The 19,024-nt window shown below is 34.3% G+C and overlaps 1 protein-coding gene across 1 annotated transcript in view; it reads right to left on the reverse strand.

Moving 5' to 3' along the window:
* The window catches only part of Stt3B (catalytic subunit 3B of the oligosaccharyltransferase complex), a 66,002-nt gene that overhangs the window by 29,574 nt on the left and 17,404 nt on the right, over positions 1 to 19,024 (reverse strand). The window contains exons 6-9 of the mRNA XM_081736012.1: positions 16,048 to 16,219; positions 11,846 to 12,024; positions 6,881 to 7,098; positions 4,531 to 4,718 (exon numbers count right to left, since the gene is read on the reverse strand). Coding sequence (XP_081592138.1) covers positions 4,531 to 4,718; positions 6,881 to 7,098; positions 11,846 to 12,024; positions 16,048 to 16,219 — 757 coding nt within the window. The remainder of the gene's footprint in view (positions 1 to 4,530; positions 4,719 to 6,880; positions 7,099 to 11,845; positions 12,025 to 16,047; positions 16,220 to 19,024) is intronic.

A 19,024-nucleotide genomic window follows, 5' to 3' on the forward strand; every position in this document is an offset into this window, starting at 1 on the left:
TTTAGGTAGATATTTCAATTTGAATTTTACTTCTATTAAAATCAAAAGACTTCTTATGCAATAAATATGATTTAAACTTTCTTTGCCTATAGTAAATATTCTTTTTCTTGTGGACTGTTTTCTCTTGTAATACATCTGAGTTCTTTTCTTTTTAATTTTCAAATTAGAAACTGATTACTAAGCCAAGAAATGAAATAAAGCTAAGAGAAATAGCTATTTGGTTTAATGTACTGCATACTCAGTATTCATTAAAAAGTATTTATCCCACAATTAACTAACAATGAACGTTTCGGCAAAAAATATTCCCTTTTTCACCATATATCCTTTCAAATACTAACGTTGTCTATGGAAATACACACTGTTGATTACCTTCTTCCGAAAATCACTACTCTTCTTACCTCTAGTAGTAATAGATACTTTTGCGGTAAGTACTTTTTAATTAATATAGTTCAAAGAGTTTAATTTCAATTTCTCTAATAATTATCAACATTAACACAAAGCTGCAATAAAATTTTTGCTCAGTGTTTATACCTAATTTTCAATCGACAAAGTAAGTCGAATTTGAGTGAGCATTTCGTTGTTGAATATATAAACTGTTTCTACAGTTAATATCTTAGAATTTCAAGTGATCATTCACATCACTCCACAACACAGTATTAACTTCATTATTAAATAGAGGAACTTCATACAATACTTGTTGGTGTCTTCCATTTCAATTCAGGCAGAGCATGTACCATCACCATCTCAGATATTGTATGAAGTCATCAAAGACGGGGAGTACAATATATGAATTGTAGAAGACGTAGAAAATGGTCAACTTCGGAGCCCCACCATTCAGCTATGGAGACAGGTAGAGTTATAATTCTTTATGTGGTATGTGCATAGGGATATAAATAAACTATATTTTATTATAGTTTGGTTTGCGCATGCGTATCTTTTTGTACATAAATTAACAAATGAACGTCAATTTATCTGAAAAGTCAAAGTTTGCGAATTTTTTTCGAGCACTTCCGGTTCGAATTTTAAAATTTTGTTTTCACTGTTGGTAAGACCTAGTTACCCGCTTTCCGAAAGAAATTTTGTATCGCTTCTGTGTGCAACAGTTTCGTCGCAAAAAATTCGAGAAATTGTCAAATTTTCAAAAATCGCCATTTTTGGGCGCCATTTTCTCGAAAACACCATATTTTAAAATTCTGAAATTTTGTCAGATGGTTCAATTTTACGTGAATAATAAACACACCAAATACCATTGTCGACCAATGCTTCATGAATTAACTACAGCCTTTTGAAGTTAGCGAAATTTCGTTAACTTTGATGTCACAGTTGGCAACAATGGAAACAATAAAAGTGCAACAATTTGATTACCGTAGATGCGGGCTACTTGGACCCGATTTTGCAATAAATTCGTTCTTTCGGTGTGTTTTCATCCATGAAAACTTGAAAGTTATTGTCATAACCCATATTAAGTGGAACTACAGGCTTTATTGTAAAAAATCGAGGACAGTTTGTTACATATATTGAAAACAAAGCACAGGCAATTATTGTAAAAAAATGGGTCCAAGTAAGACTCGCGTTCGGGCTACTTGAACCCACCCCATATTTTCCTACAAAAAATCATTGAAATCTGCTCTGAGACTAAGTAGGACGTAGGTGTTCCAAGAACAAAACTTTTTATTTACTGCAAACAAGAAAGAGAACATGTTAAGAGGTACTATCAAATATAATGACTGTAATAGCTGATTACGTTTCCTTCTACAGCTGCACAAGCCCTATCTATATTAGCAGCGAATCTAGTCGTTGACTGGAGGTGCAATTTCTAAAATAACTTCACCCAATCTCGACTGGGAAGATTGTCTTAGAAAGCAATGACAGTTCTCCCATGCATGAGTAAATAGGACCTCACAATAAATCTGAAATCAAGTTAATCAACGAGGAATCCGAAATCGCAAACTTTATCAAGATGACTAGCGAAGGTTAATTATTATTCTTCAGTGAACATTTTTAGATAGCCCGGATTCTGCCTTGATCTGTTCTTTAATCTTTTTTCTATGGTGGAACGACTTATCTTGAAGTGAGCTTCTGTTCCTTTAGGCGACATACTCCCCGACTGAATTGTTACTAAACATTTTTTCTTTAGTAGTATGATCCGTAGAAAATGACAGCTGTCTTCTTCAAGAATGTGGTGAATGTCCTGGAGTGGATGGAGTCTTTAATTATTGATCCTGATTGAAAATGACAGTATTAAGTGTGCCATACGGGAAAACAATGATCTCGTTAGAGAAAAAAAAAAAAAAAAAAAAAAACTGCCACTTTTTGTTTTCGTATCGTACGTTGCTGGTTTAACTGTAAGAATTGTAATTCATGACTACATCGAGAAGATCCAAAGAGAATTAATTGCTACCGAAAAGCACCGTATAAAATTTCAAGATACAAATTCTATTTTACTTCATGTGGACTTCGCTGAAAACTGGTTTGTTATTCTGCAAAGTGAAATTCAAAATTATCACCGGAAAAACGAGCAAATTTCCATCTTTACGGCAATGGGGTATATTATTATGAAACAACTGACAGTTTTGTTGTAATAAGCGACGACAAAACATGATTCGGCTCATGTACTCATAGCCATAGACAAGATTTTAAAAATACTCGAAGAAAAGCAAAAATATAGGTTATAGAAAAAGGTTTGAATACGTGAAAATAAGTGTCTACAATTTCCCAAAACGTGTCCGTGATTTTTGATGGTGCTGCATCTCACTTTAAAAATTGTTTTCAGATGTTCGAGATGCAGACAGGTTCGATAAAGCAGTGGTTTTTCAGTGAAATCGGCCATGCAAGAGTCTCTGCGACGGTGTTAGGGGGAAGGGGGAGTTGTAAAGAATGTGACAACGTGGCATAACCTTAGGTAAAAACAAATACACATTATTAAAACTGCCGAAGAATTCGTGAGTATATTGTAAGTACAAACTTTGGGTATTACTCTCGTTTTGTTGGCTGGAACTAAATTCGACAATTTCCGAAAAGAAAAGAAAGGAAAGGAAAGAATGAGAAAGTGTGCAACCGTTAACTGGTATTCAACGAAATCACCTTTGGCTTTCGGGAAATAACGAAATTTTTATGGCAGTAACGGGTCACCATGAACTAACTTCATACCTCCCCCAAAATCGAACTTCTGCAATTCAAATTGTAGATTTAAGAAGTCTGCAAAAAGGAACTTTTGTTACATGCATATACGTATGATAACCAGTGGTGAGTAGCAAAAGTATTATGAATAAATTATGAATTACGTGAAGTTGAAGTGCTGTTTATGCTTCCACGTGGATCTTCAGCAAGATACAGGTTTCCAGAAGAGCATAAGAGGAGTCAAAATAGGTGTTTTGTGACTATCGACAATGTGCTACTTGTGAGTGCACCAATATCTACTGAAGAATCTGCACGGTTACATGCTGTTAGCGAAGAAGACACCAAGGAAGCAAGTGACTGGTTCATGTGAAAAAAAAGAAAAGAAAAAAAGTGAAATTTTGTTTCCGAAGACCATTTTAAGTAAGTGAACTTAAAATTTGTGTGTTTCGTAATCGTAACTTCCATCTCAGATTACTTCAGTTTAAGAAAACGGATGAGTAGGGGGAGGCTCACTTTACTATTTCAGAAGGCATTTTTGATCAAAATAATTAAAAACAGTCAGGAAACAACTTTTGTTCGTTATTTAATGAATGTGAACCACACGCATCACCAAATTGTTGCACTTTTATTGTTTCCAGTGTTGCCAACTCTGACATCAAAGTTAACGAAATTTCGCTACCTTCAAAAAGCTGTAGTTAATACATGAAGCATTGGTCGTGAATGGTATTTGGTGTGTTTATTATTCATGTAAAGTTGAACCATCTGACAAGATTCCAGAATTTTAAAATTTGGTGTTTTCGACAAAATGGCGCCCAAAAATGGCGATTTTTGAAAATTTGACAATTTCTCGAATTTTTTGCGACGAAACGGTTGCACACAGAAGCGGTACAAAATTTCTTTCGGAAAGCGGGTAACTAGGTCTTAACAACAGTGAAAACAAAATTTTAAAATTCGAACCGGAAGTGCTTGAAAAAAATTCGCAAACTTCGACTTTTCAGATAAACTGACATTCATTTGTTAATTTATGTACAAAAAGATACGCATGCGCAAACCAAACTATAATAAAATATAGTTTATTTATATCCCTATGCACATACCACATAAAGAATTATAACTCTACCTGCCTCCATAGCTGAATGGTGGGGCTCCGAAGTTGACAATTTTCCATGTTTTGTACAATTCATAAATTGTACTCCCCGTCTTTGATGGCCCATTACTTGGCGGGAAAATGTTTTGTGACAAAACAAAACAAAACAATATATATATATATATATATATCTTAAAATCATGTCTAGTTGCTATAAAAAAAAAAGTTTCAACAATATCTGAGATGGTGATAGTACAATTTTATTTTATTTTGCCTGAGTTGAAATGGAAGGCACCTGTTCATAAATAATAAACTATACTTACCCATCATGTCCATATGACGCAAGCACAATACTTGGACTAGAATATGCATTGCTTGTAACCCATGTACAATGTACCACAAACATCATCAACATGACAAGAACAGCAATTATAACAATGCTACGAATATTTACTCCTAAACCATCTGATTCTTTCTGTTGTTCATGTTTCATTTTCCGAAGTTTTCCAGCCTAAAGAGAAGAAGAGTTCAAAAACTACTTTAGTCTAACCTCATATTTTAACAATCAAATCCACAATATTCGCATATACTGTCACATGCAAGTGAGCACATCAACCAGTTAAACCAGTATTTTTTATAACACCTAACGATACTTTTCTATTCAAGCGTGTACTCCCAAATTTGATTCCTTAACCCTAGGAAACCCGTGCTTGCAAATGCTACGTGCAGAACCAAGGGGAGGGAGGGGGGCGTCAAATTTGCCCGCGCTGGTTTTAAGTAGCTTTCAGAGCATATTTCTTTAATTTGAGTCGAACTAAATTTAAAAAAAAAAAAAAAAAAAAAAAAAAGAATTTTTCAAGGAATTTACTTTTTATTTGGAAAAAAAAGTGCTAAATGCAATGCGTAAAACTGCCTATATATTATACCAAATTTCTTATAATACTATTCAGAAAACCAGTATTATAACTAACACTTGACAAGTTCTATGAAAGCCTAAGTGTTTATATAAAGGAGAAAAGTAACATTTTTTAAAAAAAGTAATACAAGTTTTAGATATAAAAAAATAAAAAGAATTTTGGAGAAAACAAGATGGGTAGCACCTATGATCAAGGGGTCAAATCGGGCCACACAACATGAATTATATACATGGTAGTACAAATTCTTTCTTGCATAAATAGTTTTCATCATTCACAAAATATGTATGTATTATGATTATTTTAAATTTTACGTACCCCCTAGTTCATTAAACGAAACAATTACATTATAAGAACATCGTTTCAAAAAATGAAATATTTCCGTTTAACGTCCAACGATTATGACCTGTAGGCAAATTATGATTAAGGCAAATGAATGATGATGATGATGATGAATTGGTGAAATGAGAATGTGAGAGGAAAGTGAATATCCTAAGAAAACCCACGGACACCACAAACTTACTTGGCTGGGGACTGAACCTGGGACCCCACGCACGAGAGGTAAGCGCTCTACCACTGAGTGCTCTCGAACATTGTTTCAGAAGAAAACTGAAAACCTGCACCGATATCTTATTACCTCACTTTTTAAAATATCCTACAGTTGGTAATATTACTGTTCTTTTTAATTAAAAAAAAATATACACAGAATAAGCGAAATGCAAAGAGGTTTTGATATGTGAAATCTTATTTTATGGATACCGGTTATCACATTTAAGCGGTATAGTCTAACAATTACAAGACAAGTGCTTAAGTATGATACGAAAGAACTACCGCTATACCAATGGCATATATATAACAATTAGAAATTTATCTAAGCGAGGGCATTTTTGCCATTGGTATAGCGGTAGTTCTTTCGTATCATACTTAAGCACTTGTCTTGTTATATATATATTAATTCGAGCATGCGGCATTCGACTGAATTATTGTTACATGAAGTCACGAAAAAAAAGGAGTTCGAATCGACTACAAATTTACGAAATTACTGGTGTCATGTTTTTAGTTGTTGATTAAGGTTTGGTATAATTAAGGTTGTATATCCGGCAAGCGTGTATATGAATGAAAATCAGTGCTAAGTGTAAATTTTTGCTTCCTATTTTATTTATTTACTAACTCTCTTTTCATCTTTTTATCTTTGTGATACCTTGTTATCAACTTTAAGATAATTATGTACTTTAAAGCGGAATCTAAAAAAATAATTACCGATAAATATACACATTAAACACATGCTTATAATTACTTGTCTGAAATACACTTATCTTTTTCAGATTATTATTTTTTAAATTACTTTTTGATAATTATTTCTTTGCTCTCGTATCTGCAATTTAAAGGAACTAGTTACAGCATACTTTTTAAAAAAATAACGTGCTATCAATAATAAGCCTACAAGCAAATTTGTATCTCAACTATAAAGGTCATTTTTCTCTGCTTCCATGGCCGGATACGTTTAGCAATTGTTCCATTGGATTCTGCGTCTTCAAATTAGTATAAAACGCACAATTACAAATGTATCCAAGCGAGGGCACTTTTACCAGTCGCATGAGCGGTAATACTTTTCACGCTAATTTCTCTGAAATAAGCAGTTCCCCAAATAAACTTTAAAAAATTCAGATGGACAATGAAGAATAAACTAATTGTACATATTTAAATTAAATGGCTCCGCTTTATTAAAGCCTTAAATTACACAGTACATAACACTTACCTTATCGTACATGTTTCGGTTGTTTCTCTCTCCTCCGCCATCCTCATCACTATCACTACTTTCGAATAATGATCTTGGTGTTTCTTCCTCCTTCATATACAATTCAAATACTCGGGAGAAAGCTATGCCACTGAGAACACAAACAACTGGGGTAAGTGTTAGCATTAATCGCACCATAACACCAGCGAAGTACACTGCACTCAGAGCATATAGGACAACTGCAAAAAACGGGAGACGTTTTTGAATAATTCTGATAGTAGACTCTTATAACAATTTAGATATTAACGTTACGATTTATCATTAAAACTGTAGCGTACCCAATATGATCTGCTAAATACCGTATTACCCCAAATATTGAAAATAATACAATCCCACGTTTTTAAAATGATCTTCATAGAAAAATAAAAATGCCTAATAATTCAAATCGTAATGAATCATAATTCCGATCCTGCCACAAAAACTTAATACGCTTTGAGCTTTGAAAACGCTTTTTATGAGATCATCATAATATGGTCATTTTCCGATATTTTAACGTGAAAAATTTAATATAGTTTTTAAAGAATATTTGTGTTAAATATATCGATCATTTTAATATATTCATTAGCAACACACATATAAGAAATGCAGACTCTATATATGCAAGTACACCAACATAACGAATTTTTGCGATCTCAATTCGCATTGAAACTTGATTGAACTTACATAGCAACCCGGGTAGTACTGTGTAGGGAAAGTATACTCAGAATGATTTGAATACCCCATGCAAGCGTAATAAAAATAACTAATTGCAAATTTTACGTGCCAATCAAATCGAACCATAATTTCGATCGAAAGATAATCGAACGATAAAGTATGCAAGAATGAATCAGAATTCATATTATTCTCCATATTCCCATCCGAAAATAACCACTTCTATCCTATGAGTTTGTGGTACATAGAAACAAAATTTTTGTTTCTATTTGAGTTTAGAGTCCCTTTTAGCAGAGAATCTATATGAGATGTTGACCTATAGCTTAATGCGGGATCCAAATCAAATGAGTTCCCACTTGAAATTAAAACCGGGTCTTTCAGAAGTACTCTAACTGTACAAGATATTTATATACAAGTAACCCTTATCGGTTAACATCGTGCAGAAATCTATGACATTGGGTAAATTCCAAGAAATAATTAATGTAATACAGTAACATAACTAAAACGAATGGTGGTCTGTGATCGGCTAGGATCATGTTCTCTCCTCCAACAAGTGTATTACGTACGTTAGAGTGATATACGAATATATGAACAAATGTCATTGTCGAACAGTGAATAGTGAAAAAAAAAAAATTGAAACTCGAATTGTTAATACGAAAAACCTTATCGATTTATCTCATATTGTTTTAGAAGTTAGATCTAATTGCTCTTTGCTAGCATGAAGGGCAGCAACGTGGAATGTAAAATGAAACATAAAATAAAAACTGAACATAGATGGATACGAGGATATTTGAAAAACCGCGCCGCGGCATAATAAATATATAAATTTTTAGTTACGCAGTTCTTTCTTTAGAACAAAGACTTACGATCAATAGAAATAAATGATATGGAAGAACCAGTAAAATGATAATGTAAGAGGAAATAATAATAATAATAATAATAATAATAATAATAATAATAATAATAATAATAATAATAATAATAATAATAATAATAATAATAATAAAACGAACTTGATTATGTAATCCAGCAAAAATATATTTTTAATAGACAAGTGTGCAGCTGAACAAGTGAAAATGGAAAAACACAAGTGTTACTTTTTAACGCAAGGACGGAGTCTAATTAAAGTTGATTAGCGGAAAGTATATAAGAGGTGACCAACTTCCAAGTAGCCAGAAGGAGTGGAAGTCTGATGAAGACAAAGCTAGTGTGTTGAAACTGTTACATGATTGTGTTTTATATATTTTTATCACATAGTCTTGCTTAGAGTGTTGTGTTTAGTATGATAATACTTGCATGATGCATTGAAGTTCAATATGAAATTCGATTTCGATCGTTTCTAAAAGAAACAAGAAATACATTCGACCATTCATTTTCAGCACCAAGACTTAGACCTACAGTTTAACGTAGAACCTGAATCACATGTAGTCTCACCGAGAATTGAATCCCGTGATTCCAAGCTGAAGACGCATTTGCTAACCATATATTTACGAGGAACGCCATTTTTTTTTAAGGTTAACGTCCAACTATTATGCTCCGAGGTTAACAGAGATGATGATAAAATGTATGACAATGGGGGAATAGAGAAAGTGGGAGAAAACGGAAACTCCAAGAAAACGCACACGGTATCTGTCCGTTACGAAGTTCAGTTGCTGCGGGATAGGGTCGAAGAGGAACGCCAACATGTGTATGCAGTTCCGCAAGTCTACAGGCGACTGAATTTACTGAAACGCCTTAAACGTACTTTACATGACAACTGATCCACACCCATGATAATTCTGACCTTCAGACTTCTATAAACAATAAAATTTCATGTTTACATTCCTATTTCTCTGTAAAGTTTGGAATTTTATTTTTCGACCTCTTGCTATTCTCTACTTACTGGTGTTTTATAATTATTTATTTGAATTACACGTGTAACACATATTTGACTGTGACTTCGTATGCATGATTTTACAATAACATTTCAGATTAAATCAGTCTAAAATGTAAAAATAAATACATAATAATAAAAAATACACACACACATACACACAGACACACACACACAAACATCATGGTTACATTCCGAAACCCTAAAGTGCACTAAGTACTTTTTTCCTCCATAATAATTTATATATGAGCGTCGTAGAACAAACGCAATCCTTCATTGAAAATCTTTTGCAGAACACTCTCTCACAAATAATATGACTCATTCTTTCTTCCGCGAAAAGCAGAAACAAAAATTTCTTCTTCGAGTTTTTCCTCCTCTCACGCAAGTGAGAGAAAGAGGTTAGACTAAGTCTCCCTTCTGCAGAAAGGAGATAGGAAAACAAAACCTATTCAGTCACGAAAAACGTATTATTACATTGTACGTAAGGCCAGGCGTTTAGAGCGCTGTTCTCTGACAACAATGTACTTTGGAAAGAGACAAGACAGAATACGTAAACAGACGGTGGCATCAAGTGTACTGTGACTTATGCTATGTTGCCATGGATATCAATCAGGATTCTAAATTCCAAATTAAAATAATTTTATTCCGTCTTACCTCATTCGTATAAAACAGCAAATGTCCATAACTTTATATATATATATATATATATATATATATATATATATATATATATATATATATATATATATATATATATATATATATATATATATATATATATATATTAGGATGGTCCTTAATTACATGGCGAATTTTTTTTTCCGAATTTCTTTGCTCCCAACCCCTAAATTGGTTCCATGTTGGACCCAATTTATCCATGAAAAAAATGGGCTCAATCGAAGAATATTTAACCGACCCCCAAGCGACCTAAAGTTTGAATGCATATCCAATATTTTAATATATAGGAAAAGTCTGGAATAAACCCTTCTTACTTTAAAGCGGCTGAAGGGAAAGGGACCAAATTTTGGATACAGGGATTGGAAGTAATTCACATCTGACCTTGACAAATAGCATGATGGCGGCCATTTTGAAGTCCGCAATTTTGTATTCGGACCCAAAATTTTAAATGGAAATGATGTTTTGTGACATCGTTTTTGGGTAACCTTTCATTATAAAAACACATCTTCCTATATTTTCAACTTATCTCTGGTCAAATAATTCTTTTTAGCTTTGAAATAATAGTTTATTATCTTTCAGTATTGTTTTTTTTTTTTTCTTTATGGGTTACTGAAATATTAACAAACTATTACATCCCCACTGTATTATATAATTACATCCCGTCGAAATACATACCAGCCTATACTGAAATTATTTATATGAAATGAAATTATATATAAAATATAATGAATGTTTAAAGTGATATTAAAAGAAAGCTGAAGGCTGTGGATAACTAGCCAAATTCTACTGCATCATCTACTTTTTTCTGTGTTCACTGACTATCTGCAATATGTATTGTTTCTCTTTTTCGTCCTTTGTTAAAATGTTCCCGTATTCTTGTATCAGTTTCACACCTCTCTCTGCAACATCATTCACCACCACAATGTTTTTCAATGTATTCAACCCACGTTGAAAGTTCATATCTTCTTTCCAAGTAGATGGGCATGTGCATTTCTTTCTTTACTTTATGGTTTAATTCAAATAAGGGAAACTATTCAACAATCTTATAAATCTGCAGCCCGTACAGAGATATAAACTCACAGAATATTAAGTTTTATTACTTCGGAGCTTTTATTTTCCATAGTTGATAATTATTACATGTTCAGAAATAAGTGGAAAATAAAGGCAGACGTCTGTTTGTCGTCAAAAGCTACCTCAAAATGATATATCATACGAGGTCATTTCTATTTAAAATTTTGTGCCCGAATCCAAGATGGTGAACGTAAAGATATGCCTCATCTCAGTCACTACTCAATATCAGGTATGGATCTACTTTTACACCCTCTATCCAAGATATGATTCCTTTCCCTCAGCCATTTTTAAGTTACAAGAGTTTATTACAAATTTTTGCCATATACTATACATTGTAAATGCATGCAGATGTTTAGGTCGCTTGGGGGTCGGTTAAATATTCTTCGATTGAGCCCATTTTTTTCACAGATTAATTTGGTCCGATATGGAACCAATTTAGGGGTTGGGAGCAAAGAAATTCGGAAATCGAAAATTAAGGACCACCCTAATATATATATATATAATTTGGAAGGCATGTGACTTTATGACTGCATTACAGTGTGCGACCCCTGCGTACAACTATTCGCCCTCCTTGTAAATCAAAACCGTTACAATAAGCCTGAAACGATCTTCTGTATTAGTATACATAAAACATATTACTTTCATATACTTACCAAAGACACGTTCATCATTTATATTCTTAATACAGTACCATAATCCGACAGGAAAAGTTGCCACTAAAATGTGTAAGTCAAAGAAAAAGGAGAACCATGTAGTTGGTTGATGTTCTGACACCGACACAATTATAGGTAGATGAATTTTTGCATATCCTGTGTCCCATAAAGAATAAAACCTGCAAAACAAAGGTAACAGTGATTTAAATTCTTTAATAGATGTTACATAATAAACAACACAACTGATATTTACAATGTGTCAAGCATGCTCAAACTTACGTAAGCGTCTCACAATGACCAAAGCCTTTTTAATCATATAGTGATATTCATAATATGTAATGTTAAAATGAAGTATCTTCAATGGTTTTATTAATTATGAACAACTGAAACAGCTATTTATAAAAAGAATAATGAACTGCTCTATTGAGTCTGGTCTACTTTCACCCAATCCTATAAGCATTTTGTAATTCACCAAATCTTACAAACACAGTGAGATCAAAATTTATTAGGTAAAATGGTTAGTGCATTATTAAAATTAATAATAATAGTAAATTTGAATATGTACACACAAAAGTACACAGTTGAGTTGAGTTGAATTGATTTTGAGTTTAACGTCTCTTTTGAGCAGCGAGGCTATATGAGACGTGGACCTACTGATTAACGTGGAATCCGAAACATATGAGCTTCCGCACGAAAGTACACAGATATGCAACTCCAAATAGATGGCAGTGATAAGTAAATGTTGTGATTTATCCTCATGTGTACGCTAATTTTGTAAGGAAGTTACAAATTATATTATGCCAAGTTCCTCATTTAGGCAATAAATTTCAACGAGTGAAAATCTGAGACTCGGACGATAATCGAATTTGATCTCTGGTTTACCGTGTAGCCACTATGCTATCGAGGTTTTTCCCGAACCAGCTACATGCTTTCAGACAACTTAGATTACTGCATCTTTACCTATAACGGATTAAATATTAAAACAATTCCCTCTTCCTTACATATACGTAGATACAGGATATGTTTTCATTTTTTAAGCTTGAATGAAATATTCATCTTTCCACCTTTGAATATATCTCCGGGGTGAATCAAAATCAAAAATCCTTTCCTTTTTTTAAAATCTACACGGATGTAGTTTCATTCATTGTGAGGTGAGTGGCACATTAAGCCTAGGAGGACACTTTTGGGAGTATGTCACACAGACAGCTGTCATCTTGTTTTCGCTGTTTTGGATTCAAAATTTTTATTATGAACGATAGATGGGTAGTATGATATATGATCATGGGCTAGAATTTTCCCAACATTTCAAATATGAGATCAGATTTAATGTAACTTAGGTTGGTGAAAAGTTATCGGCAACTGAATGTTTACCCCACCGAGTGCAGTTTTGAGTGGGCTATCGAGCAATTACAGCTACACCCTAACTTTACTATGTAGATACTCCATTCGGATGAAGCTCACTTTTGCAAAAATGGGGAGGTTAATAGGCAGAACATGCGCTATCGGTCATCTGACAATCCCGCGTAAACATATCCTTCCAAAGTGAAATGTGCAGAGGCGATTATGGTGTGGAGCAGATAAAACCAATTGCGATGTCCGAAGATGGTACACACCACCGGTTTTATCAATACGATAAAACCGCTCCCTCATTATAGCGTCGTGGGATGGAGAATTCCCTGGAATATGAATTGATCGACGTAGACCAGCTGAATACCCTGTCCCAGCACAAGACCTAACGGCATTTGATTTCTATCTTTGGAGATATATTAAGGCTATGGTTTATGCTGTGAAAATTCGTCATCTCCACCAAAGTAACTTATGCATACAATAACTTAATTCGCATTCAGCATAAGATTTTCTTTAAATTGATGTATATTGCATGGTATAAACGCATTGATATTATTTTTTTTTTCCATTATTGTATACATACAAGGTAACCAAAAAAGTTCTTATCGTTCTGAAGCAGTCGTACCAGACATTGGTTATCTCCACGTGACCCTGGCCCTCGCACTTCAAGATTACCTCTGGACGCACGAACGGTTATGCTCTCTGTCAGCAAGTAGTGCATTACGAACTCCTTCCATCTAGTCAGACCACCACTGCTGACCTCTACTTTCAGCAGTTGGAAAGGATGTGCTGTTCGTGCATGACAATGCCACGCCACATATGACAAAGAGGACCCAGAAGTCCCTTCACCAACTTGGCTGGGAGATACTGTGCCACATACTATATTCACCGGACTTCTCGCCCCAACAGATTACCACCTATTTTATTCCCTCGACAACACCTCTGTTGGAGATTTTTTGCAATAAGTGAGCCCTGCAGAACGCACTCACGAACTTCTTTGTATCCAACACCGCCAAGTTTTATTACCAGGTTATTGTGCACAGTCTCCCACCCAAGTTGGTGAAGGGTCTCTCGGGTCCCCTTTGTCATATATAGCTTGGCATTGTCGTGCACGAACAGCACACCCTTTGCAACTGCTGAAAGTAGAGGTCAGCAGTGGGAGCCTGACTAGATGGAAAGAGTTCGTAATGCACTACTTGCCGACAGAGACCATAACCTTTCATGCGTCCAGAGGTAATCTTGAAGTGTGAGGGACAGGATCACGTGGAGACAACCAATGTCTGGTACGCCTGGGAGTGTTACAGAGGATCCACTTTTCATCATCAGTGAGCAAGCGATTAAAGATGGGTATGATCGTGTCGAGTAAGCAAGGCTGACACTCGTTCCTTGTTGGCTTCCGACAATGTGTGGAGCGCCCACTTGCTAAACTTGTATGATTTTCCTATCCTATGCAGGTGCAATTTGATTATTTCAGAGGAAACATGGAACCTTTCTGCAAGTTCATCGTACGTTAGACCACTGTTCTAATCGATGGTTGCTTTCAGGGCTTCGTCATCCAACACCTGTGCTCTCGTCCGCTGCAAAGTTCATCCGAAAGTCTCACGTCTCCTAAACGGAATTTCTGGAACCAATGACTGACGGTGCGTTCGTTTACGGTATTCTCCCCAAATGCTTGCATATACGGCGACTTGTTGCGGTAGCTGACAAGCCCACTTTAAAGCCATACCACGAAAAGATACTTCGACACTGGACAAGCTATGACTACTGAATGTACAACGTGCTTGTACTACTGAAGATCGATGATCAGACTAACTTCCGATCGCTTGAGTAGGAACATGCGTCATTTCGTTTCTTCTCTGTGAAAGCATATTAAATGGGACGTCAAAAACGGCAAGAACTTTTTCGGATACCTTGTACATATATATATATGAGGTAATTTGATGAGATGAATCCCGTGTTTAGTACGGAAACGGGAAGGTCGGGAATGTTGTTTTCTTGCGTGGCAAAAATATTCTATAAATGTTAAATACAAATCGACGGCACTTTGCTGCTACCTCGTAATCTGTACGGCACTTTGCAGCTACCAATCTCAAAAAAATTTACAGAAGAAAAAAACGTTTAAAAAAGTTGGAGATTAGTTAACTCCAACCTTTTCAAACTTTTGTAAAGCTGTGTTTTGTTTTTGAGATACGAGGTAACTGCAAAGTACCGTCGGAATCACAAAAATCCGTATGTCATTTATTACTTTATTACAAAGCCATTTAGCGATTTTGAAGCTCTCCCCACTGGTCTAATCATTATCTTCCATCTCATTTTCTGTTGAAGTTACCTTGTGTTTGTCATATTATGTTTATACATTTTAAAAATTGTATCCAAAGAATATTACATTAACGTACTTCATCAAGTAAATATATTGTCCGTAACTCTAAATAATGCTCACAAGATAGCAAAAGGAAAAACTGGTAAGCGCATCTTTCTGCAGCGAGGCTATATGAGACATGGACCTACAGCTTAACGTGAGATCCGAACCACATGAGCTCCCACCAGGAATCGAACCCGATTTTTCCACACCAAAGGCGCATATGCTATTTACATAGCCACAAAGGGTTTCTAAAGGAAAGAACAGCCAAACTACAACACACTAGACAAAGTATACAAAAGATAAACCAGTACTGTCTTAATTTTCCAACGTAACCCATTCCAAAAACATCCCGATCATGAATGTCACTGTATGCGCATACAGATAAGTATATAACTGTTAAAGTGTCCACGTCATTCTATAATTACGGATAACAACATATAAGAACACATTTCAGTATGAAACTCAATACTACATGCACAGGTATGGAACTCACCTACCACTCCATGGAGCAATGATACCAGCATAAGTAAGTCCAACCACAGTTAAGAAAACAAGACCTGCTGCTGTAAGGCTAGCAACCACAAAAAAGTATTTGTACTCTGATCGTGTAAGAATACTTTGGAGGTATTTTAGTATAGCAACAGCATTCAGCAAAGCAAAAACACCTGCAATTAAAAATAATAAAAATGTATTATTCAACAGAACATTCTCAGGAACAGGAATTACTTTCAAATTAAGCTTCTATCTATAATTTATCGTAGGAGTATTCGTCACAGTAAATGCAAATTGTATTGCAACTATATTTCGAATGTTTTCGTTTTCTTCTTCGAATGAGGCCTGTAAAATCATACATCGAACTGAGTTGTTTTTCAAGAACTAAATAACCGTTTCAACAAAAGTGTAGAATACTTAGATTTTACATAATCACTCTTGTACTAAGCTAAGAATGTTCAGTAAGTCCATGTCGACAGTGCAAGAGGGATATCTGAAACGTATGTATTGTGTATTGCAGTTACAATGTTATTCCGTTTCTGAAAATTACTATAAACCGGATATATCTAGCACATCAATGGCATTAATTACAGAATTCATTATATGAAATATTTAGTTTGACAGTTAACATTCGGTTCTACAGAACACAGATTTTATTGAGGTCAAAATAGCAAGTAAAAGTGAAATACGAAACATAATTAACTCTGTAATCAAAGCAACCGTTTACAAACTATCTATAGAAACAGTTACATGATAATACTAACAAGCTTAACTGGGTAGGAGTGCAAATACTTGCCTTCATTAATAAAGAAGCTGAGGAAACATTTATATCTTGACCTTAGTTCGTCATTTTATTAAATAATTTAATTTTCTGCATATATGAGAATTAAGAAAGAAGGTCAAGATTTCGTGAAAAACCTAATGTGTTATAGCATAAAATCAACACCCATACGCAAAGTAGTACTAGGCACTATGGAAGCAAGTCGGAGATTATTCACTACCATACCCCTCATTTATTTCAATCAAAACGAGTAATTCTTAAAGCTAAAGATGAAAATGCTCCTTTCAACCTAATGAACAAAATTTACCTTAAAATATATTAATAAATCGAAAATATTTTAACGCACTAATTTATATAAAAGAACGCAAACATTAATAACGTAATAGAATGATGGCGAACACTTTATGATCATCATAAATTACTCAGTGCACAGTTGTAAAGGGAAAAAACATACAATTGGCTAAATTTCGACCATAAGTGCTGAAGTTAATTTTCCTAATTAAGAAGCAGTTTCAAATATAATCCGGAAATTTGGGATTACTTGAATAAGCAAATAGTGAAGTTTGGGAAACCCAGAAACATACAACACAGGTAACAATATTTGCTTTCTTTATCCCCTTTAAAATATGTCGTTGAACTTGCTGTGAATTCGACTCCCTACTTAGTTCATGTAATCCCACACAATATTTATTTCAAGATGGGGTGAATTTAACACTTCGCCTCACTGGTATTAACCACAAAGATACCAAAAAGGCTCTACTGAGAAGCCTCAAGGAAAGAACATTCCATGTATTATGAAAACACGATAAATTTTAAGACAAATTATCTTATAGTATGTGTGTGTGTTTCTAATATGGGGTGAATTCACCCCTCCTCTAGTTTCAACTCCAAGAAATTGAGATAATTCTTACTTATCAGAGCAAAATACAAACTGGATAATTTAAAAAGTTCGTCGTGCAATATATTTTTTAAAATGTGTGGCAGAGGTAAATTTTACCTCTCATTCTTGACTTATTACAGCCAAAGCAATGAAAACGACTGGAGAGCCTTAAAGAAAATGTCAGAAAGAGAAATGGAGATAAACGGAAAGCCTCATAGAAAATATTAGTCATATTACATCAAAATCAAATAATTTTTACGATAGCTATTGTGTTGAAAATTTTATCACATTATATACGCAGAAACTTTCAAGTTATGAAATAATTTGCTCTATTTACCTTAAGAACAGGGTTGGCAAAAACCGTGCTGAAAAAACAGGTTTTTACAGTTTAAACAAAGCTTTTAGGTTTATAGATTTGCTTTATTTATGTAAATTACATATGGATAGAAGTTCGTTTGGCCTTGCCGCCCCTTATGCAACAGTAGGGTTATGAAGAACGAAACTTACAGTTTACAGTGGGATCCGAACCACTATTCGATATGCACCCACAAAAAACTGCCCTCCACCTTAAGTTCAGCCCGGGACCTTTTCACCACAAAGGCGACCCTACTGACTCATTCACGGAAAACACCTGATGGAAATATGTTGTACTGACCTTGTACTTGTGAATATTTTAAGAGTTACTTTAGAAAGATACATAACTGCACAAGTGAAATCACTGTACAGGTCACTTCTAAACATTACTAAAATAAATGGATAATTTCAGAGGACTAGAGAGTACCGAAAATCTAATTCAGTCCAAGTTATTTCACTGAGTCAGAAAAGAAATACAACAATTTAATTTAATTTGCGTATCAATAATAATAATAAAAAAGTAAATCAAGATACGAACTGTAAATTTGTAGAAAATACTTTTGATTTAAAAAAATCACTAACATTTATGTTTCATGGGTATGTACTGTACATGGTTTAAGATAAGTGAAAACGTAACCATGAGAATCACACGATTTGTAGCATTTTTGCTTTTAAATTTACTTTTTGGTTTAAACCATTTTCTCTGTACCTACCATCTTGGTTTAAACTAACCAACCCTGTGTTTAAGTGACCTCAACCCTAACCAATGGGTACGATCGAAAAACTCCCACAGTATAAAATCCATACTGCATCAAAATCGCATTAAAAAAAAAAAAAAAAAAGTTAGTGAAAATTTGAGGCGTTCTGGGTAGTAAGGGCGAACTCTACATTTTGGGTTGATGCTGAGCTTGCTTTACTCCCGAAATACCTCATTTGTTTTGTTGCTAGATTATGTATCTGTGC

The sequence above is a fragment of the Thermobia domestica genome, chromosome 13 (assembly GCF_964235325.1).
Source record: "Thermobia domestica chromosome 13, izTheDome1.hap1.1, whole genome shotgun sequence".
In the NCBI taxonomy this organism is placed as follows: domain Eukaryota; kingdom Metazoa; phylum Arthropoda; class Insecta; order Zygentoma; family Lepismatidae; genus Thermobia; species Thermobia domestica.